The sequence below is a fragment of the Rosa rugosa genome, chromosome 5 (genome assembly GCF_958449725.1).
Source record: "Rosa rugosa chromosome 5, drRosRugo1.1, whole genome shotgun sequence".
Lineage (NCBI taxonomy): Eukaryota > Viridiplantae > Streptophyta > Magnoliopsida > Rosales > Rosaceae > Rosa > Rosa rugosa.
Window position 1 is genome coordinate 8,494,907 of NC_084824.1, and position 23,688 is coordinate 8,518,594.

Consider the following 23,688-nt stretch of genomic DNA (forward strand, 5'->3'; position numbering starts at 1 on the left):
CAAGCACATAGAAGTTGATTGTCACTACATTCGAGCTCAAGTCCAATCCAAGATCATTGATACTCACTACACCCGAAGCCATGATCAGTTGGCTGATATTTTCACCAAATCTCTTCCCACTGCTCAGTTTCACATAATTTTGGGCAAGCTTGGATCAATGAATCCCCTTGATCCAGCTTTAGGGGGAGTATTGGAAGTATGGTTGCAGTATGGTTGTTTCTATTCACTGTCATTAGCCTTACTTTTCACTGTTGATAGCTTACCTTAGTTGTTAGAGTTGTTTAGCTAAGTTATGGTTGGGTTGTCCCTTAAATTAAGGATCAGCTTTTCTGTTTCTTTTTCTCTTCTTTGTGTATATATAGAAAAAGCTTGTAATCAGTTTCATAATGAAGTAAAAATCAGAAAACCTTCCACAAAGTTTCTGTCTTGTTTTCTTCAAACTCATTGAGCTCTGCTTAATTAGTGGCACAATCCATTCTCAACTAGAGTACTTCCCTCAAATATCCGCTCCCTTGCCTTACTTGCCTGGAAGTTCAAATGAGGTCAGTGTCAGTTATATTTAGACCCTTTGTAAAAGTCGAAAGACTAGATAAATTGTCGAGAAGATCAAAATTATTAAGAGATAAATGGGTTGAGAACAGACCTGCTTTTCCCAGTTTGTACAAGTTGTTACAATAGCAAGCAGAGTGGTTTGCACAAAAGCTCCAACTTGTATTCCAATCCAAAGACCCCTTCCTCTTAGTTGAACCCAGAAAGCTAATGTAGCAGCAACTGGAATCCCACATAAATAAAATGCTCCAAGGTTTATGTAAGCCCCTATATGCTGCCACCCACATCCTCTTGCAATACCTGAAGATTCAACCATTGACAAAACAAATACATAACACTTAATATAAATGAAACATGAAAGAAGATATTTCTTAAACAGAAAGAGCAACGTACCTGAAAGGACCCCTTGGAAGCTGTCTAGTATAACAGAGAGGCAAACAAGAGGAGCCATTGTTCTGACATAATTGACGACTTCTTCCTCATTGCTGAAGAGGTAACCAAATACATGCCTGCAGCAAAAGAGGGTTGTGGCTACCGTACTTGTCTCTGCGACTGTAAGAAACATGGCAGCACAAGTAGCTATACGAGCACCTTCAGGGTTGCCAGCTCCTAGTTCATTTGAAACTCTAGTACTGCAGAATGCTCGAGAAAACCAGAGATGATTAGTTAATCTAGACCTACTTCAGCAAACTTAACTGCACTTTACACTGGATACAAATAGGTAATCTGTTGGTCAAACTGCGTGTGTACAGACCTTGCTGCCGCTCCAAATCCATAGGGTATTGAATAGAGTGTCGAAATGGTCTGGAGACTGTCCACAAAACAATGAGATTAAAAGTATTCTTTGATTTCTTTCATAAAGTGAAACTCATTAGTATAGAGATCAAACATGACAAACTAGTTAAAGGTTTCTACTTGGTTCTTTCAAGATATCTTCTCTGTTTCAGAACTGGAACTTATTTAGCAAACTTACCATACAGACAACACTGAAGTTTCAAGAGCAGGATTTGGTAAAAGCCCACACAGCAAGATGAGAAGCTCAAATGACCACCACTCAAGGCTACAACCATCACCAACAATCAACAAAATAAACAACGATCTTAAAGATACCGAAAACAAAGAAAACACATATATAGAACCTATTAGGGAGAATAAACTACCATAACATAATTGCAGAAGGGACTGCAAATCGAAAGAACTCTCCAATTCCTTGGAATACCTCCTTAGAAATTGGAGCTCTAGTTTTTGAACATGTAGAAGAGAACTTCATGTATAATCCGAGTAAAATCGCATTCAACCAGTACGAAATACTCATTGCCAATGCTCCTCCAAGGTTATCCAGTCCAGATTTGAATACTAGGACCCAACAGAGAGGAATGTGGAACAAAAGGGTTGCACAAGAGCTTAGAAGCATAGGAAGTATTAAACTTTGTGTCTGAAAGTATCTATTCAGCGGTTGAAGAGTTGCATAAGCAAAAAGAGCCGGAATGAGCCAAATTATGAATTTGCCAGCTTGATGAGAAATTGAAGGATCTTGACCGATCAAAATCAGCAAGTCCTCCACATAAAACCATATGAAAGATATAGGAAGACAAACTAAGTTGAGAGAAAATATAGCAGTGTAAGTTTGAAGGCCAAGTTTTTGATATTGCTCAGCTCCATAAGCTTGTCCACATAAGGTTTCCAGTGCACTAGCCATTCCTAACTGTTTAAATAGCAAGTTACAAATCTATTTAGTCACTGGAAGCAGATACCCAGAATAAGTATAATTTCGTAACTGCAAAGGTTCATCTTTATTCAATTTAATCTGTAATCTCATTCTATTTAGTCACTGGATCCAATGCAAGTCATTTTCTTTAAACAATCAGTGATCAGTGCCGTGAAGGTGTAATCTAGTCCTAATAATGAGCCTCTTACAATCAATTAGAAACTTTGGCCAAGAGAATGCAATCAAATAGAACCAGGAAGTCAGGAACAGTGTGTCCACCATCAACTCCAGTGGTCAAAAAACCACTTAGAGAGGTGACAAACCAGTAGGCACAATAATCCATAGGGATGTCTTTCCAGGAATTTTTGCCATTGGTTCTTGACAAATTTTATGTTTCCCCAGACATCTGTCTTTTTATTTTGGGTCAGTAAATCACTGCACTGAATTTCTGAAGAAATTCAGCAAATTACGAGCTGCAATCACTGTAAGTAAATTACAAACTGAACGCTACTATGATACAAATTAATATCGACTAATTTCATAGAAGAAGTATCATCTACAAATGTTGCAGTTCCAAATTGGATGAAAGCATAAATGGACAGATTTACCAAAATGTGAAGATGAAAGACTTACAAAAAGACTAAAGCCGGTGACAGTAGCTAGAGAGGTGGCTATGGCAGTGCTAGAGAGAGCTAGCTCACCAAGATGACCAACCGTCATCGTTGAAACGACCTGCAACAAGTACTGGGATAGGACCACAGCAACCATAGGTCCTGCTATGCATCCCAACCTCTTCACTTCTTCGAAGAACGAAAACCATGTTAGACTACTAGTACTACTTGACCCTTTTCTTTGCTCTACTTGATCTTTGCCTCTTGGCAATAACAATTCCTCCTCCATGTTTGTTTCTTCAGTATCTGGTATTCTGGATTTTGGCACTTCAACTCATCTTATGTGGTCAGATACAACCAATCTAACAAAAGTTTGTCCACAAAAAAAGGAAAAGAAAAGGAATCTGACAAAAGAAAAAGAGTAACAATTATGTAAAAAGTCAAAAACTTTTATTTGCTGCAGCACAGAAAAGATCAATACTGGCGGCTTTCATACGACCAAAAAGACTTTTCTTTATTTAAGTTCTATATCTTGTCATTTTCTATGACGGATGCGCTGATGTCATTTGTCTGTCCAACAAAAACAATATCTGAATATATTCCCTCTAGTTTTAAATCAAGAAAGAAGGAAGACGTACATGAATTTATTTGATACTGAAACAATATCTGAACAAAATTCTGAACATTTTATCAGGATAAAATTGCTGCTTTACAAAGGAGATAAGCTCTTTCTTGCCTAGAAACTTGTCGAGTAGCTGTGTACATTCTGATCAACATTTTGTGCAGCAATACTCTCAGCACGCTACGTTGATGACTAATATCTCATTCACAGTCAAATGGGCTCTTATGAGCTTATGACATGCTTTAGTTGCCAAAAGCAATGCACAAAGGCATACAGCAACTCCTTCAGTACTAGTTAATCTCTGCTTAGTGCAGCAATCCATTAGCTTCGAGAGAGCTTCCCTCATATATCCTAGCCCTCGCCTTCTGTGCCTGACATCAGAAGAAAAAAAAAACAAAAACAGTATTTAGTTTCACAGTTCAATGGTATCAACCTCATATTACACCAAGATCAACATTATTAAGAGATAAGTGGGTTGAGAATTAAGAAGACCTGTTTATCCCAATTTGTACAAGTCGTGACAAAAGCAAGCAGAATTGTTTGCACAAAAGCACCAACTTGGATTCCAATCCAAAGGCCCCTTCCTCCTAGTTGTACCCAGAAAGCCAGTAAGGCAGCAATTGGAATTCCAAAAATATAAAATGCTGCAAGGTTTATGTAAGCCCCTATGTGCTGCCACCCACACCCTCTAGCAATACCTGATTTAACAGTTTATAAGAAACACATAACTCTAGATTGAAACATGAACTTATTTCTCAGCAGACTGCTTATTCACAAAAGATAGATCAACTAACCTGAAAGGACGGCTTGCAAGCTGTCTAGTAAAACAGACAAGCAAACTAGAGGAGCCATGGTTGTGACATAATCAACAACTTCTTGCTCATTGCTAAAAACATAACCAAATACATTTCGGCAAGCAAAGAGAGTTGTGGTTACTATAGTTGTCTCTGTGATTGCAAGAAACATTGCAGCACATGTAGCTATACGAGCACCTTGTGGGTTACCAGCTCCTAGTTCGTTGGAAACTCTAATACTATACATTTCCCAAGAGAAAAGTGATAGGTTATAGTTACTATCCATTTCCAAATTTAACTGGAACATATATTAGTACACACCATTAAATCTGATGGTATATCTGTATTTGAAACACACCTTGCTGCAGCAGCAAACCCATATGGTATGTAATAGAGTGTCACAATGGTCTGGAGACTGTCACAAAACTTAATTAGAATACTTACATACCTTTTCGGAATGCATCTTATTGGAATGGAGATCAACCTTGACAGTTTTAGAATTTCTACTCAATCTATTATAAAATCTTCTCTGTTTCTGTACTGAAGAACCAAAATTTAGGAAGAGAATGCTTACCATACAGACAGAACTGAAGTTTCAAGAGCCGGATTTTGTAGAATTCCGGACAGCAAGATAAGCATCTCAAATGACCACCACTCAAGGCTACAACCATCAACAAGAATAAAAATAATAAAAAAATAAATAGAAGCATTGAATATGTTTACTTTAAGGAAGCATATAAGAATAGTGGAATATAGGGAGACTAAGACTACCATATCATGACTGCAGAAGGGATAGCAAAGCTGAAGAACTCTTTGATTCCATAGAATACCTCCATAGAAATTGGAACTCTAGTTTTTGCACAGGCAGAAGAAAACTTCATGTAGAATATGAGTAAAATAACATTCAACCAATATGAAATACTGATTGCTAATGCCCCTCCAACATTATCCAGTCCAGACTTAAATACTAGAACCCAACAAAGAGGAATATGGAACAAAAGGGTCGCGCAAGAGCTTAGAAGCATGGGAACTATTAAACTTTGTGTCTGGAAGTATCTAATCAATGCTTGAAGAGTTGCATAAGCAAATAGAGCTGGAATAAGCCAAATTGTGAATTTACCAGCTTCACGAGAAATTGAAGGATCTTGACCGATCAAAATCAGCAAGTCCTCCATGTATATCCATATCAAAGATAATGGTAGATGTTGTCAATTTTAATTTAGTACTCGCAAGTGCACGAATCAATTGTAGAATAGAGGTGCAAGCACGAGGTCATTCCCTCAAGGACTGATTGAGACAATTTTGTTATGACAAATGTGCTATACTGAAGTGAAACAAACTGATTTTTATGATGTGATTGAGGTTTAAACAGAAAATTAAAGAAAGAAAAACTAAAATTAAAGACAAGAATGAGCAATGAGATTTCTTTAAGTTTAAGAACAGATTATAAAGATGCTAAAGCATTGAATCCACCACCTAATACTTCTATCCAATTCTCTAGTTGATAACAATTGAATTCCCTAGATTTCATGCTAAAGATTTCCGTACATAAACTGTATTGATCCCAGACATATGCCAAAGTTCTTCTAACCTTTGAATTCCAACTTATTGATCCTGTATAGAACTCAAGTAGCCAAACTATAATTTACTCCACTTAATGATCAGGTTCAAGCAAACATGTTCAACTCCCTTAAGCACAAAAGAACTAGAAAATCATGCAAACAAGAATATCGACTATGATCAAGCACTTGTATTCTTAATTCACAACTCTTTAATCACAAGATTGAATTATCTTTTGGAACCCTAGAAAACATCTACTCATTGATCAAGCATCATGTTCTCCAACCAAATAACCAATAAACAAAACCTAGGTCTTATTGATCCCGAGCAAAGATTTTGAATAAAAGTTCTATTGAAACAGTGATTAAGAGTTTAACATAGAAATCCAGAAATTCAATAGCAAACCAACTAAATAAATAGAATAGTCATACTAGGGGCTTCATCTCAGCCCTAGCTTAGAAGTTTAGCAATCCATAACTATGAAAAGCATGACTAGAATCAAAGAAATCATGAAACAGACAATGGAAGAATTGAGGAACTTGGAACCAGCGTTGGTGAGAGCTTCTCTTCTCCTCGTTCTGTGCGGAATCTGCTGCCTCTTGTGTCTCTAGACGTTCTAGGTTTTCTGCCTTGTATGTCTCCCCCAATTCCTACTTGAATTGGGCTTCTTAGGTCTTCTAGTCCAACTTGGAATAGCTTTCTTCTCTCCAAAGAAACGCAGGGTTATTAAAGTCAATGCAAGAAATTACTCCAAGTATACCAGATACGTTCAGTCTTATCCCATTCAAGTACTAAGAGCAATGGATTTGGGCTTCACAAACCAGATTCTCAAAAGATATGCAAAATCCGTCAGAATCTGCCTTCCCGAACTAGGTTCACTTAAATCATCATAACTTGCTCCAAAAGAATGCGAATCCACTTCCGTAAAATTCCTCAGAAAGCTAACATCCGTATCTTTCCAATGGTATAAGGCTCGCTTGCTAATTCCTTGTGAGAAGGTACAGTTTAATCCGCGAAGTTGACGCACAGCAGAGACAATTCTGGACACTCAGGATAGCAAGCACCCTTTCAATCCTGCGTTTGACTTTAAGCTCCAAATCTTTCTTTTCTCCAATTTAACCTACAAAACACAAACACAAAGTAAATGACTCAAAAATGATAAGAACTAAGCCTAGAATCCTACATTTAAGGGTATAAAAATGTATGAAATTATGAACCTATCAAATACCCCCAAACTTGGATTTTGCTTGTCCTCGAGCAAACAAGAAAAGAAAAATAAATATGACTCAAAGCACGGACCTAATGTCTTCCAAACAACTCAGAGAACTTATATTGCCCACAAGTATGGTCAGTCAAGATTCAAGCAAGCACAATATCAAATTCACAACTTCACTTAAAAGCTAATCTATTTTGATGACCATCATGCTCAAAATTTAGTGCAAGGACAATCAAACCAATGCGACAAAAGAAACCCAACCTCCTCATGTGTCAAACAAGTGTCAACTCAATTCCTCACAAGGATGCACTCAATTTCTTTTCTCTCATGATTTTCTGACTATGGCATAAGCTTCCATTTTCACTCAACTTATATGTGAGAGGAATGATGTATAAAGGCAAACAAATAGCTCACATATGAAAACAAGAAAGAAAAGCTTTTTCTGATAATATTTTTTTTTATTATGATCTCATGATTGGAATGCCAAAACTCGGATGAAAGGCCAGTGACACCATATGCTCACCCCTCTGCACAAGTCTCCACAAATCGAATGCACAACTTCAAAGATCAAAGAGGTCTTTATTTAGGGTTGTAATGGGGCCATGGTTGTAAGTTTCAAGAAAGAAAGAATCGGGAAATCACAAAAATTCTAAGGAAATTAGTAGAGCACTACGATGATAATGTAGAGAGATAAGAACTTCAATGAATTTCCTCAAGGCAATAAAACATGAAACACGCGAAGCAAGACATTTTTTTTTCTTGAGGCCGGATATCGTCTTTTTGGGCCTTTGCTTCATTCTAAACTCCCATAATACAATAACACAACTTATCGAATCCAAGGAAAATTTTCTACTTTTTGCACTTTTGATTTTTTTCTCGGCTATTTTTTTTTTTTTTTTTTTTTCTTTAGCCATCAATATATATTTTTTTCTTCCTTGGATCGACATTTACAATAACATTCCCCCATACTTGCTTACAAAAATAACTTGAACAATAATGAATCTCTGAAAATTTTGCTCCACTAACTCCTTAGAATAGGGTCAAGATATAGCTATACTAGGTTAACGGGTAAGGAATTTGTGGTTGACAAAAGAAAAGGCCTAATGTAGGCTCAAGGGGGTTTATCTAGGGGGTTGCACAACTTGTGTGCATAAAGGGACACAGGCTTTATTTGGCTATGGTGGGTAATCCTAGTGCCTTTATCCTTTCCCATCCATCATGCAATTCAACCATACGCTTTGAGAGGCTTTGGGGAAAGTTCTAGCATTTGTCCTTGTATAAAATATGCAAGTCGAATCCGAGTCTCAACCAAGATGAATAAAAGATGAGATCATGCAAAATCCACGTCAAGAAAATAGGATGATCTATTCTAATTCACTCAAAAAAGAAAAGCACATATATAGGCTCAAATTCTCACAAGGGTTAAAATCAAGTTTAACTCATCCTAGCATGCATCAATCAAATTTCAATCATAGCACCAATCTAACCATCAATGCAAGACAAGCTGAGCATAATAGTCATAAAAATCTATTAACAATTACTTAAAATCATGAATCAATACATGCTTGCAATCATCTTGAGACCATAATATTAATCCGTAAGAAGTTCATGCTCATCATAGTATTTGGAAGAACCCTAAGACTTAGACTAACAAACAAAACTAAAAACCCAATGAAAAACACAAAAAGAAATTTTTTTTTTTAATTTTAATTTTATTCGTTTTTTTTTTTTTTTTTTTTTTTTTTTGAATAAGGTAAAACAAAACACCAACCACAGACCTAAAATAAAATAAAAATACGAAATCCCACCCCCAAACTTAAATTGAGCATTGTCCGCAATGTGAAGAACAAATCAGTACCAGGATTGAAGTGCATACTGCAATCCCAGAATATAAAACAGCAGTACAACAATAAAAGTAAGGGGACAGAACGACCAAAAAAAAAAAAAAAAAAAAACTAACGGATGAAAATAAACTAAAATAGAAGAAAAGAGTTAGGAAACGTCCCTGGTATGAAGGTAGCAGATGTGACATGATTAGAAGCCTCATTCTTGCTGAACACGCACTCCTTTTCTTCCAAGAATCATTGGGTTGCCTCCCAACAAGCGCTAAGTTTTATGTCTTCAGCCAGACCAAGTTTAAGCTCATTCATTTGGAGGATCAGTGAAGGAAACATGCTGCTCATTGGTGTCAAAAGATGTCTCCAAGTACGGTTTGAGACGTTGACCATTCACTTTGAAGATAGAGTTGTTCCTCAAGTTTTTAATTTCAATTGCTCCATGGGGAAACACCTTTGTGACCAGAAAAGGACCCATCCACCGAGATTTCAACTTCCCTGGAAAGAGTCTCAGTCGAGAGTTATATAGCAGCACCTTTTGGTTTGGTTCGAATGTCTTTTGACGAATGACTTTATCATGAAACCTCTTGGTGCGCTCCTTGTAAATTTTTGCATTCTCATAAGACTCATTACGAATTTCCTCCATCTCATTCAGCTGCAATGCTCTCTGTTCACCGGCTGCATTCATGTCAAAATTGTAGTGCTTGATTGCCCAATATGCTCGGTGCTCTAACTCCACCGGAAGATGACAAGCCTTCCCAAAAACTAAGCGATATGGTGACATGCCAATTGGAGTTTTATAGGCTGTCCTATACGCCCATAGAGCATCATTCAAACGTTGAGACCAATCTTTCCTATCCGGGCGAACTGTTTTCTCCAAAATATTTTTAATTTCCCGGTTGGAAATCTCAACTTGACCACTAGTTTGAGGGTGGTAAGGTGTAGCCACTTTGTGAGTGATGGAATATTTCTTCATAAGTGATGCGAATGGCTTGTTGCAAAAGTGTAGTCCTCCATCGCTTATAATGGCTCTAGGAGTGCCAAAACGAGCAAAAATATTGTCTTTGAGAAAAGAAAGTACCACCTTGTGATCATTAGTCTTGCAAGCAATTGCTTCAACCCACTTTGATACATAATCCACTGCCACCAATATGTAGAGATTGCCAAAGGATTGAGGGAAAGGTCCCATGAAGTCTATTCCCCAAACATCAAATAATTCAACCACCAAAATATTACTCAAATGCATCATGTCACGTTTAGAGATATTACCCATTCGTTGGCAACGATCACATGAAGAACAAAATTCAAAAGAATCCTTGAATAATGTTGGCCAATAAAAGCCACTTTGAAGAACTTTAGCTGCTGTTTTCTTGGCTCCAAAATGCCCGCCACAAGCATAACTATGACAGAAACGAAGAATGCTTTGAAACTCACTTTCTGGTACACATCTTCTAACCAACTGATCTGAGCAATATTTGAATAAATACGGTTCATCCCAAATATAATGCTTCACTTTAGAAAGAAATTTCTCCCTCTCTTGCTTGCTCCAATGATCTGGAATTTTTTTAGTAACAATAAAGTTCACAATATGAGCAAACCAAGGAGGAGAATCACGTACCATAAACAATTGTTCATCAGGGAAATTTTCATTCAAAGGAAGGCAGTCCACTTCATCATCTTCATGCACCAATCTACTCAAGTGGTCTGCAACCACATTCTCACTTCCTTTTTTATCTTTTATCTCCAAATCAAATTCTTGAAGTAAAAGAACCCAACGGATTAGCCGAGGCTTGGCATCTTTCTTGGCAAGTAAATATTTAAGGGCAGCATGATCAGTGTAGACAATTACTTTGGAACCAATCAAATAAGACCGAAATTTGTCTAGAGCAAACACAACCGCAAGCAACTCTTTCTCAGTGGTAGAATAGTTAAGTTGAGCATCATTTAGAGTCTTTGAAGCATAATAAATAGCATGAGGAAGCCTCTCTATACGCTGCCCCAAAACTGCACCCACCGCATAATCCGACGCATCACACATTAATTCAAATGGTAAGTTCCAATCCGGAGGCTTTATGATAGGAGCTGAAGTTAGGAGGGCCTTGAGCTTGTTAAACGCCTCTAGACATGCTTCATCAAACACAAATTCTGCATCTTTTGCTAATAAATTGCTCAATGGTCCTGCAATCTTACTAAAATCCTTCATGAAACGCCGATAAAATCCGGCGTGGCCAAGGAAAGAACGTACTCCCTTTACTGTTGTTGGTGGAGGAAGATTGGTAATTAAATCTACTTTTGCCTTGTCAACTTCAATGCCTTTGCTTGAAACAATATGTCCCAACACAATACCTTGCTTGACCATAAAATGGCACTTCTCCCAATTTAGCACAAGATTGGTTTCTTGACATCTTTTGAGCACTAGAGTTAAATGAAGCAAACAATCATCAAAAGAAGAACCAAAAACAGAGAAGTCGTCCATAAATACCTCAATAAATCGCTCCACCATGTCAGAGAAAATACTCATCATACACCGTTGGAAGGTAGCAGGTGCATTACACAATCCAAAAGGCATTCTCCGGTAAGCGAAAGTACCAAAAGGACAAGTAAATGTAGTCTTTTCTTGGTCCTCCGGTGCAATAGGAATTTGATTATACCCTGAATAGCCGTCAAGGAAACAATAATAATTATGACCCGCCAATCGCTCGAGCATCTGATCAATAAAAGGTAATGGAAAGTGGTCTTTGCGTGTGGCAGTGTTGAGCTTTCGGTAATCAATACATACTCTCCAACCCGTAGTCATCCTTGTAGGCACTAATTCATCTTTTTCATTCTTCACAACGGTTATTCCCGACTTCTTAGGCACCACTTGAACTGGGCTAACCCATTGGCTATCTGAAATTGGATATATAACTCCAACATCGAGGAGCTTCAAAATTTCAGCCCGCACAACTTCTTTCATTGGTGGATTCAAACGCCTTTGTGCATCACGTGTTGGCTTCATATTGTCTTCAAGATGGATTCGGTGCATACACATTGTAGGACTTATACCTTTAATATCTGCAATTGTCCATCCAATCGCTGTTTTGTGAGCTTGAAGAACTTGCAACAACTTCTTTTCATCTTCTTCACAAAGGTCCGAAGCAATAATCACTGGAAGTGTCTCACTTTCACCCAAAAATACATATTTCAAGTGTTGTGGCAGTGGCTTGAGCTCTAACTTCGGTGCTTGCTGAATGGAAGGCACAACTTTATTTGTGGACAAAGGTAAAGACTCAAATTGGTTCCACTTTCTTGATTCAAAAACCGGTGCAACATTAAGAAGCTTCTCTAACTCATCAACCTCTTTCTTGGCATCAAAATCCATTCCAGATTGTGTCAAGCATACTTCAAGGGGATCTTGAGATGAATTCAAAACAAAAGATTCATGAGTAATAGGAGAAATAGAATCAACCATAAAGCATTTACCATCATCAGAGGGACGTCGACCCGCTTCAAAAATCTTGTACTCCACTGACATGTCACCAACTGTCATAGATAGAAGTCCATCTTTTACTTTAATTATGGTATCAGCAGTAGCCATAAATGCACGACCCAAAATGATTGGTACATCCTCACTTGAATAAGCATCTGGTTCAGTTTCGAGAATGACAAAATCTGCAGGCAATATGAACTTATCAACCTTCACTAACACATCTTCAACAATTCCCTTTGGCCTCTTGACTGATCGGTCTGCAAATTGCAAGGTGATTGATGTTGGTTGCAGGTCACCAAGCTTTAATTTCAAATATAGAGAGTATGGCATCAAGTTAACGCTGGCACCCAAGTCCATCAAAGCACGCTCAAAATAATGATCACCAATTGTGCAGGGGATTGTAAAGCTTCCTGGATCCTTCAACTTTGGAGGGAGTCTCCTTTGAATTACGGCACTGACCTCTTCTGACAACAACACCTTCTCATGATCTTCAAATTTTCTCTTATTAGTGCATAACTCCTTCAAAAACTTCGCATAAGCTGGGATTTGTTTAATGGCATCAAGCAAAGGAATATTAATTTGCACCTTGCGAAATAGTTCCATAATCTCGGTCAAGTGCCTATCTTTCTTTGGCTTCTGAAGCAACTGTGGATATGGAGGTTGAGGAACAAATTGAGACTCTGCAGTAGGCCTCAAAGTCGTTTCTGGGGTGCTAGAAGTCGCTGGGTTCGAATCAGTTCGTTTTCGGGATTGCTGTTGCAGCTTCAATCCTCCTGCAGAATCTTTCTCTGCTGACTCATTAATTTTTGGGATAGCAACAGACTCATCAATCCCCTGTTCGACTTCTTCTTTTTGTTCGACTTCTTGAATATCTCCTGGACTACGAACTTTAATATCAACTTCTTTTCCACTCCTCAACGTGATCACAGCTTTCATAGGCTCATGTTTCTCAAATTGACCCCTTGGATTAGCAAGAGTTTGGCTAGGTAAACGCCCTTGTTCTCTCTCATTCAAGGCAGTGGCAATCTGACCAACTTGAACTTCTAGCTTAGAAATAGCTTGAGATTGAACTTGCTGCTCTTTCTTGGTCTCTTGAATAGCTTGAAGCATCTGAGCATTGGCCTTTTGAAATTCCATCTGATTTTGTGCAAGTTGCTGCATGGTTTCTTCAAGAGATGGTTTCTTTTGTTCAATTGGCCCTTGATAATTTTGCATGGGAGGATTCCTTGGCATCTGCACTTGATTATTATTGCTATAAGAGAAATTTGGATGTTGCCTCCAACCTGGATTATAAGTATTTGAAAAAGGATCATTCACAGGCCTTCTATAATTATTCACCATGTTGACTTGCTCATCTTGGAAGAAATTTTCAGAACACGCCTCGGTGGTATGTGCAATACTTGAACACAAAGCACATGTCTCCCTTGCAGCCTTATTTAACAGAGGAGTAAGGCTCTTCATTTGTCTTGCCAAGGCTGCAACTTGCTCTTCCAACTTAGTACTTGCACTAACCTCATATAGTCCTCCTCTTTTGGGCACTGATGTATAAGGATCATATTGCTGTGAATTTTCACATATAGTCTCAAAAGCTTGAATTGCCTCTTCTGCCGTCTTTCCCATCAAGCTTCCACCAACTGTAGCATCCACCATACTTCTACTTTGGGAGTTCAAACCTCTGTAGAAAAATTGAGCCTTTTGGGGTTTAGAAAATCCATGGTGAGGACACTTCAAGAACAAATCCTTATAACGCTCCCAACTCTCATAAAAAGGTTCTCCCTCAGGTTGGGAGAAGCCAAAAATTTCTGCTTGGAGAGCATTGGTTTTCTTAGCTGGGAAGAATTTCAACAAGAACTTTTTAACCAAATCATCCCAAGTATTGATGGAACCAGGGGGAAGAGAGCTTAGCCACTTTCTTGCTTTGTCTTTCAATGAAAAAGGAAAAAGCCTTAAACGGATCTGCTCATCTGATATCTCATACCGAAAAGTTCCACATATGTCTTTGAATTCCTCCACATGGAGATAAGGATCTTCATTCGTCTTCCCATAAAAGTTAGGCAAGCTCTGGATTGTTGCTGGTCTAATCTCAAAACGTATTCCTGCAGGAATATGAGCTACAACAATACAAGATGATGTTGTGAGTGCAGTAGGAGCCGTGAACTCCTTCAATGCTTTTGTTTCATCTTCTGCCATTGGAACCGCAACTTGTTCTTGAGTTCTTGCTTGCCTTAAAAGTCTTCTACGAGTTCGTTCAATCTCCGGATCGTATACAATGATATCTAAATTCTGGGATCGACGACCTTGCATAAACAAAATTCAAACCTACACGAAAAATAAACAAAAAAAAATAAGTAAAAGAAAAGAAAAGAAAACTATACAAAAATTAAGTATGGCACAACTGACAGATCAAATTGAATTAAGTCAGTCCCCGGCAACGGCGCCAAAAACTTGTTGTCAATTTTAATTTAGTACTCGCAAGTGCACGAATCAATTGTAGAATAGAGGTGCAAGCACGAGGTCATTCCCTCAAGGACTGATTGAGACAATTTTGTTATGACAAATGTGCTATACTGAAGTGAAACAAACTGATTTTTATGATGTGATTGAGGTTTAAACAGAAAATTAAAGAAAGAAAAACTAAAATTAAAGACAAGAATGAGCAATGAGATTTCTTTAAGTTTAAGAACAGATTATAAAGATGCTAAAGCATTGAATCCACCACCTAATACTTCTATCCAATTCTCTAGTTGATAACAATTGAATTCCCTAGATTTCATGCTAAAGATTTCCGTACATAAACTGTATTGATCCCAGACATATGCCAAAGTTCTTCTAACCTTTGAATTCCAACTTATTGATCCTGTATAGAACTCAAGTAGCCAAACTATAATTTACTCCACTTAATGATCAGGTTCAAGCAAACATGTTCAACTCCCTTAAGCACAAAAGAACTAGAAAATCATGCAAACAAGAATATCGACTATGATCAAGCACTTGTATTCTTAATTCACAACTCTTTAATCACAAGATTGAATTATCTTTTGGAACCCTAGAAAACATCTACTCATTGATCAAGCATCATGTTCTCCAACCAAATAACCAATAAACAAAACCTAGGTCTTATTGATCCCGAGCAAAGATTTTGAATAAAAGTTCTATTGAAACAGTGATTAAGAGTTTAACATAGAAATCCAGAAATTCAATAGCAAACCAACTAAATAAATAGAATAGTCATACTAGGGGCTTCATCTCAGCCCTAGCTTAGAAGTTTAGCAATCCATAACTATGAAAAGCATGACTAGAATCAAAGAAATCATGAAACAGACAATGGAAGAATTGAGGAACTTGGAACCAGCGTTGGTGAGAGCTTCTCTTCTCCTCGTTCTGTGCGGAATCTGCTGCCTCTTGTGTCTCTAGACGTTCTAGGTTTTCTGCCTTGTATGTCTCCCCCAATTCCTACTTGAATTGGGCTTCTTAGGTCTTCTAGTCCAACTTGGAATAGCTTTCTTCTCTCCAAAGAAACGCAGGGTTATTAAAGTCAATGCAAGAAATTACTCCAAGTATACCAGATACGTTCAGTCTTATCCCATTCAAGTACTAAGAGCAATGGATTTGGGCTTCACAAACCAGATTCTCAAAAGATATGCAAAATCCGTCAGAATCTGCCTTCCCGAACTAGGTTCACTTAAATCATCATAACTTGCTCCAAAAGAATGCGAATCCACTTCCGTAAAATTCCTCAGAAAGCTAACATCCGTATCTTTCCAATGGTATAAGGCTCGCTTGCTAATTCCTTGTGAGAAGGTACAGTTTAATCCGCGAAGTTGACGCACAGCAGAGACAATTCTGGACACTCAGGATAGCAAGCACCCTTTCAATCCTGCGTTTGACTTTAAGCTCCAAATCTTTCTTTTCTCCAATTTAACCTACAAAACACAAACACAAAGTAAATGACTCAAAAATGATAAGAACTAAGCCTAGAATCCTACATTTAAGGGTATAAAAATGTATGAAATTATGAACCTATCAGTAGACCAACTAAGTTGATAGAAAATATGGCAGTGTAAGTTTGAAGTCCAAGTTTCTGATATTGCTTAGCTCCATATGCTTGGCCACATAATGTTTCCAGTCCACTGGCCATTCCTATCTGTTCAAATTAATACCAAGTCACAAAATCAATCCACTAACTTATGAGTTATTGTGAGACATATAACCTTTAATCATCAAATGATCAAAGTGATGAAGAAAAGGGTTCACTTTTAGTAATGAGAGCTGGAAAAATGTAAGTTTTATGATTTCTATGGCAAGGTCAACTACCACTTGTTGCTATAAACAAACAGTTAGAGAAGAAAACAAGATAAGATTAAGATCACTTACAAAAAGACTAAAGCCGGTGACTCCAGTGAGGGAGATGGCAATAGAGCTGCTAGAGAGAGCAAGCTCACCCAAGTGACCAACCATCATCATCGAAACAATACGCAACAAGTTCTGGGACAGGATCACAGCAACCATAGGTCCTGCTATGTAACACTGTCTCTTCACTTCTTCAAAGAAACAAACCCATGTTAGATGATGAGTACTTGAACTATCACTACTACTTTTTCTTTCGTCTTCAGTATCATTTGGCAATGTTATCAAGCTCGCTTCCATGTCTGTAATATCAGCAATGACCGCCTCACATGCAGCCTCGGAGGAGAGTCATAAACACAGCCACACCCAAACTCGGTAATAAAAAGGCAATAAAGACCAATCAACTCTGATATTCTTTAGCCAAATCTGTAGGACAAAATAATAAAGATCACTGGACTCGTCATATTCATTACCAATCACAATCAAGTTAATGGAAGAGCTACTATTGATCACTCGTGTTAAAAAAGCATATCCCTGTGTGATTCAAAATGGACCATATATATGTGCCATAATAATCCACCTTTCCAAATCATTCATCTTGCCACCTTTGTAATTGACATTGTTGGGGTCACATGAGATGATCAGTTCAGTGAAAGAAGGAAAAATAAAAAATAGCTTAACCTGTTGCACAGGTTAAACAAACAGTTGGATGTCAAATATACAATTCCAAACTATGAAAGAACAAAATTAATAACACTATAATCTCACAGCAAACAAAGAAAGAACAGGGTGGATATGAAACAAAATTACAAAAAGACTTGAGCTTTGGCTGTGCTAGATATCAGAAAGAAGGTGACTTTCTATTACACTTTTTCTTCTCCATAAACAGAGCATATATATACACAAGTCCTATTACAAGAGCACTATTATTACAAAAGAATATTTCTAATATACCGGCATGATTTAAGCCAGGATTCCAGGGATGTCGGTCACTTTACTCCAGCATTTAGGGATGTAGGCCACCTTTGTCGATCCAACACTCCCCCTCAAGTTGGTGCATACAGATCACGGATGCCCAACTTGTCAAGTGAGTCATAAAAAGCTTTTCTCGAGAGGGCCTTTATAAGAATATCCGCCAACTGTTCATCAGTAGGAACGAAGGGAAACAAAATGATCTGCCCATCCAACTTCTCTTTAATGAAGTGTCGATCTACCTCCACATGTTTCGTGCGATCATGCTGAACAGGATTGTGAGCAATTTCAATTGCAGCATTATTATCACAATAAAGTGACATGGCCTTTTCCTGCCTGAACCCCAAATCTCTCAACAAATTTCTCAACCACAACATCTCGCAAAGTCCTCGGGCCATTCCTCTGTACTCTGCTTCTGCACTGGAGCGAGCCACCACCTTTTGTTTCTTGCTCTTCCAAGTAACCAAGTTACCACCCACAAACGTGAAGTATCCCGAAGTAGACCGGCGATCTGTAATATTACCTGCCCAGTCTGCATCTGTGTATCCAGAAACATCCAAGTGGCTGTGTTTTGAAAAAATTAATCCTTTCCCTGGAGCAGACTTTAAATACTGCAGAATACGAAATACAGCATCCATATGGACCTCACTGAGATTGTGCATAAACTGACTCACCACACTAACTGCATAGGCTAAATCTGGTCTAGTGTGGGACAAATAAATCAACCGTCCAACTAACCTCTGGTATCTCCCTTTATTTGTAGGTACTTGGTCCACGTACTCTGCTAACCGATGATTTTGCTCGATAGGAGTATCAACAGGTTTACAATCCAGCATACCTGTTTCTGCCAACAAGTCTAGGACATACTTCCTCTGACTCAACACAATACAATCCTTTCCACGAGCAACTTCAATTCCCAAGAAATATTTCAAATTACCCAAATCTTTCATCTCAAATTCAGAGGATAACTGACCTTGTAACCTTTGAATCTCCTCAATATCGTCACCTGTCACAACCATGTCATCAACATAAATAATCAAGGCAGTCACCTTACCACACCGATGTTTAAGAAATAAGGTGTGATCTGAATTGCTCTGTCGGTATCCAATTTTCTTCATGAACTTGGTGAACCGGCCAAACCAAGCTCTGGGAGACTGCTTCAAGCCATAAAGCGACTTCTTCAATTTGCACACCATCTGCTCTCCAGTGGAAGTACCATATCCAGGAGGCAAATCCATATAAACCTCTTCATGCAGGTCACCATGCAAGAATGCATTCTTAACATCAAACTGTTGCAAAGGCCAATCAAGGTTAGCAGCTAATGAAAGAAGTACCCGAATTGTGTTAATTTTGGCCACTGGTGCAAATGTCTCATCGTAATCCACTCCATACTTCTGAGTATAGCCTTTAGCCACTAATCTTGCCTTGTACCTATCCACCGATCCATCTGAATTATGTTTCACTGTGTACACCCACCTACAACCAACTGTCTTCTTTCCTGGTGGTAATGACACTAACTCCCACGTACGATTCTTCTCAAGAGCATCCATCTCGACTGTCATTGCTTTCATCCACTTCTCATCCTTCATGGCATCCTGCACTTTACTAGAAAGAGACACAGAAGATAATTGATTCACAAAGGCTACATACGGTTTAGATAACCTATGGGTCGACACATAATTAGCAATAGGGTATTTAGTTTTAGCACTTAGAACAGGTTCATAGTGTTTCGGAGGCTGACCACGGGTTGAACGACTGGGCAAGGTTTTGGTGGGAACACTACCAGACACAGAAGGACTATTAGACAAGGAAGGATTAGGACATACCTCGGGTGATGATTGAGCAGGTGAGACCGCTGAAGGAGAGGGAGAGACAGAAGAATTGTTCAAAACACCATCAGAAGACTACAGAACCTCATCTGAAATAGGGTCTGAAACGGCCTCCTCGACCGACCGGTCAGACTGATCCAATTGACCAGTCGGTAACACATTGCCCGGGGTTTCTTTTCCTGCCGAACCCCTGTTTTCCTTTTCCAACTCGGACGATGCGTCGGTAAAGCTTCTATCCTCCTTTTCCAGCTCTGTTCCTAAACACTCCAACCTTGAGGATTCAGATGCCAGACTCTCATCTTGCCCATTGAACAAATCTTCATAATAATAAGACCTCTCCCCCTGAGGAGGAGTCACAGGAGGCAAGAAATAACAAGCATCTTCACTGAAAGTAACATCCAGACTCTCATCTTGCCCATTGAACAAATCTTCATAATAATAAGACCTCTCCCCCTGAGGAGGAGTCACAGGAGGCAAGAAATAACAAGCATCTTCACTGAAAGTAACATCCATGGTGACATAAAATTTCTGGGATTGAGGATGATAACATTTGTAACCTTTCTGATGAGAGCTATAACCAACAAAGACACACTTAAGGGCTCTAGCATCCAATTTTGACCTTTGATTCTTATACAGATGAACATAGGCAACACAACCAAAGACACGAGCAGGAAGAGTATTAGATGATGGGATAGAAACGTAGTCAGACAAGACCTCAAGTGGGACACGACCTTGAAGAGGAGCAGATGGAAGGCGATTGATAAGATGAGAAGCACACAAAACAGCCTCTCCCCAAAGGTACTTAGGCATGTTAGCACTAAGCAAAAGGGACCGAGCCATATCCAGAAGGTGGCGATTTTTCCGTTCAGACACCCCATTTTGTTCAGGTGTCTGTGGGCAAGAAGTTTGATGGATTATGCCATGGTGTTGGAAATATTCATGAAAAGAATGATTAACAAACTCACCTCCATTATCGGAACGAAAGACCTTAACATTAGCATCATATTGAGTACGAATAAGACTATGAAATGCTGTAAAGGCAGAGAAAACAGAATCTTTGGACTTAAGTAAGACAACCCAGGATAGTCGGGTAAAGTCATCGACAAATAACACAAAATATCGCATTCCAGAAAGGGTAGAATGTTTTGAAGGACCCCACAAGTCTGAATGAATTAACTCAAAATGCATGATACTAGAATGAAAGCTCGAAGGATAACTAGACCTATGACTCTTAGCCAAAGCACAAGTTTCACAATGCAAGCTAGAATCACTTATTCCCAAAAATAACGAAGGCATAGACTTTTTCATAACCCCAAAAGATGGATGACCCAAACGTCTGTGCCACAACCATACCTCACTCAATCGATCAGAACTCAATGTCAGGGCCAAAGGCTGTTCCGGTACTTGTGTTTGTCCTGCGTACATGTAATCCAAGTGAAACAGTCTCCCCCTCAGGTCTCCCTTGCCAATAATCACCCGATTGCACAGATTTTGAAAAACAACATACATTGGATAAAAGGTTACAGAGCACTTATTCTGTGAATTCAGTTGAGATACAGATAAAAGATGATGAGACAACGAGGGTACATAAAGGACATCATGCAAAACAATGGACGGTGTGACCTGAATAGACTCAATACCTAGGACCGGAAAAGACGCACCATTTGCATTAGAGACATGAGATATAGAAGGAGATGACATAGACACAAAGAAAGACTTGTCGTAGGTCATATGATCAGTCGCACCAGAATCAATTATCCATGTATCACTACCAGTAAAGTCAGAAACATGTAAAGCAATACCAATTTTACCTCGAGTTTTCTTAGTCAAGAAAACATTATCCTTAGAGAGGTCTTGCCCTTCAACACTGTAAAAATCAGGTTCTGGTACTTGTTGGATTGCAACTTTGCCTCTCTGACTTCTACTCCCTCCAGTATTGCTCCCTCCACTCCAACCAGAATTGTTGGAATGAAATCTTTGCAACTTAGAACATTGATTCTTGAAATGACCAACTTCCTTGCAATAGTTACAAGCCATTTGCAAATTTTTTTTTAAATAAATAGTGAGAATGAGAATGAAAGATGGGCTTTTGTTTAATTGGTGGACAGTGCGGAAAGTTAATAAAAGAAATTGAAAAGTGTGGAAAGGGTTGGTGAGTGGCACACGGCAAAAGGATGCCTTTTTTTTTTTTTTTTTTTGTTACAGAAGCTTTAAATAAGCTCTCTAAAGAAAATAAAAGAATTAAAAAACTGAGAAGGTTAAAAAATTGTCTGTCATGCACGGTGAGATAGTGGGAATGATAGAGCTGGGGATGTATATATTAATGGAAAAGGAGATGGTATTAGAAATGAGCTGATGGGCTTTTCTTTAATTAAAAAAGTAGATAATGCAGCAGCTTTTCAAAGGCTTGAGCTAGTGAGTTGCAAGTGGGTTTGTGGGTTGTTGCAGTAGAAAGGGATCGTGAGGTTGCTGCTGCAAGTGACGTGATGGATGGAGCTGCTGCTGCTGCTGCAAATGATGTCGGATCGTGGGGTTGCTGCTGCTGCTGCAGGTTTTGGACGGACTGGAGCAGCTGCTGCGGGTTTCGGACGGATCTGCTGCTGCTGGAACGGCGCGGAGCTGTTGCGGGAAAGATGCGAGCTGCTGCTGCGGGTTTTGGAATGGGTCGAACTGCTGCAGATTTTGGACAGAAGATGCGGAGGACTGGAGCTGCAGATTTTGGGCAGAAGATGCGGGTTTTGAACTGGGCCGAACTGCTGCTGCTGCTACGGGAATGGCTCACGGTGATGGTAGTGTGCTTGAGTGAAGATAACCAAAAAAGAACTCGAAAAAAAACCGAAAAAGCTAAAGAATCCGAAACTGCATTAACCAAAAGAACCCGAAAAACAAAAACACGGCAAAACAAACAGAGTCCAAATTGGATCTCTGCTCTGATACCATATCAGAAAGAAGGTGACTTTCTATTACACTTTTTCTTCTCCATAAACAGAGCATATATATACACAAGTCCTATTACAAGAGCACTATTATTACAAAAGAATACTTCTAATATACCGGCATGATTTAAGCCAGGATTCCAGGGATGTCGGTCACTTTACTCCAGCATTTAGGGATGTAGGCCACCTTTGTCGATCCAACACTAGAGAGACCAAGCTCACCCAGGTACTAATGGGATATAAAATGATTATTGTGCAACCCAACCGCTTGACTTGTTGGAATGAACAAACTCATGTTAGCTAGCTATCTCGACCCTTTTCTTTTGTTAGGACTCTTGTTCTATAATTACCACTCTGTCCCATACCCGAGTACGGCCGAATTTCTCTTGAACCTGATCGGTTGCATAATTGGGAGGTCCCAATTGTTGATTCGTGCTGTTACTCTTTCACACCAGAGCATTTGCTTTGAGAAAATGCAAATGAAGTCTGAAAGGGTGTTGGTGAAAATATTGGAGAAGTGGAAATCAAAAACTACGGCTGAAATTACAGGGAAAGATAATACTGGTTCTTACTCGGGTGCAGAGAGTTATAGTGATGATTCTCAGAGGGCAGAGTGTGACAGATTTAAACAAAGAAGTGGTTACTGACGAAGGAGGCAGACTATGCATTAAAAAAGAGGCATTGTCAAAACCTTGGTCTTGGTCTCGGTCTCTCAGGTGTTAGTAATGGAAGCTGATGAGAGAAATCATGCGCCTATAATTGCCAAAACCTTGGTCTTGGTCCCCCCTAAGAGAAAAGTGATGCATGGAGCAGGTCGATATATTGGGTGGTTTCAACGTGCTTTTGGCATTTATATCTGCAATTTGTTTGACACGGGCCAGGCCTCAAGGGTATTGAAATTGGAGAGAGATATTTTGGACTATCTTTTGCATCACTTTTTTGATGTTTCTGCCAGAAAAGAAGACCAGAATACTAATGGATATTATGATCATTCCTCATCCTCTCAATCCATAATTGCCAATGTCCCAGCTGAATTTCAATGCCCCAAAAGTGGACAGAAGCTTATTCACATGGCCCTTACACCTAACTATGCACTGAAGCTAGCGTCTATTGCATCAATGTTCCACAAGTTGGATCATCACCATCATCTTCATATTCTTTTGCATTTCTGTTGAAAAAGCTATAGCTGATACTATGAAGTTAACATCTGAGTTTCTGGTAGGTTGTCTTGATGTGATTC

At 38.8% G+C, this 23,688-nt stretch overlaps 2 protein-coding genes and 1 non-coding gene across 3 annotated transcripts; 1 reads left to right on the forward strand and 2 right to left on the reverse strand.

The window, feature by feature from the left end:
- Positions 1–355: 355 nt before the first annotated feature.
- LOC133710490 (protein DETOXIFICATION 12-like) lies at positions 356–3,352 on the reverse strand. The gene is made up of 7 exons (XM_062136563.1): positions 2,891–3,352; positions 1,710–2,254; positions 1,523–1,609; positions 1,304–1,360; positions 943–1,181; positions 644–849; positions 356–525 (listed from the first exon to the last, which is right to left on the reverse strand). Exons 1-7 carry the CDS (start codon positions 3,155–3,157, stop codon positions 460–462), a joined length of 1,467 nt encoding a protein of 488 aa, XP_061992547.1. The 5' UTR covers positions 3,158–3,352; the 3' UTR covers positions 356–459.
- A 140-nt stretch (positions 3,353–3,492) lies between these two features.
- LOC133710489 (protein DETOXIFICATION 12-like) lies at positions 3,493–17,299 on the reverse strand. The gene is made up of 8 exons (XM_062136562.1): positions 16,739–17,299; positions 16,391–16,508; positions 5,056–5,482; positions 4,859–4,945; positions 4,643–4,699; positions 4,285–4,523; positions 3,983–4,188; positions 3,493–3,861 (listed from the first exon to the last, which is right to left on the reverse strand). Exons 1-8 carry the CDS (start codon positions 17,009–17,011, stop codon positions 3,796–3,798), a joined length of 1,473 nt encoding a protein of 490 aa, XP_061992546.1. The 5' UTR covers positions 17,012–17,299; the 3' UTR covers positions 3,493–3,795.
- Positions 14,073–14,179, forward strand: LOC133713250 (small nucleolar RNA R71). The gene has a single exon (XR_009847917.1). It is a non-coding gene; the product is annotated as a small nucleolar RNA R71 (small nucleolar RNA).
- Positions 17,300–23,688: the final 6,389 nt, after the last annotated feature.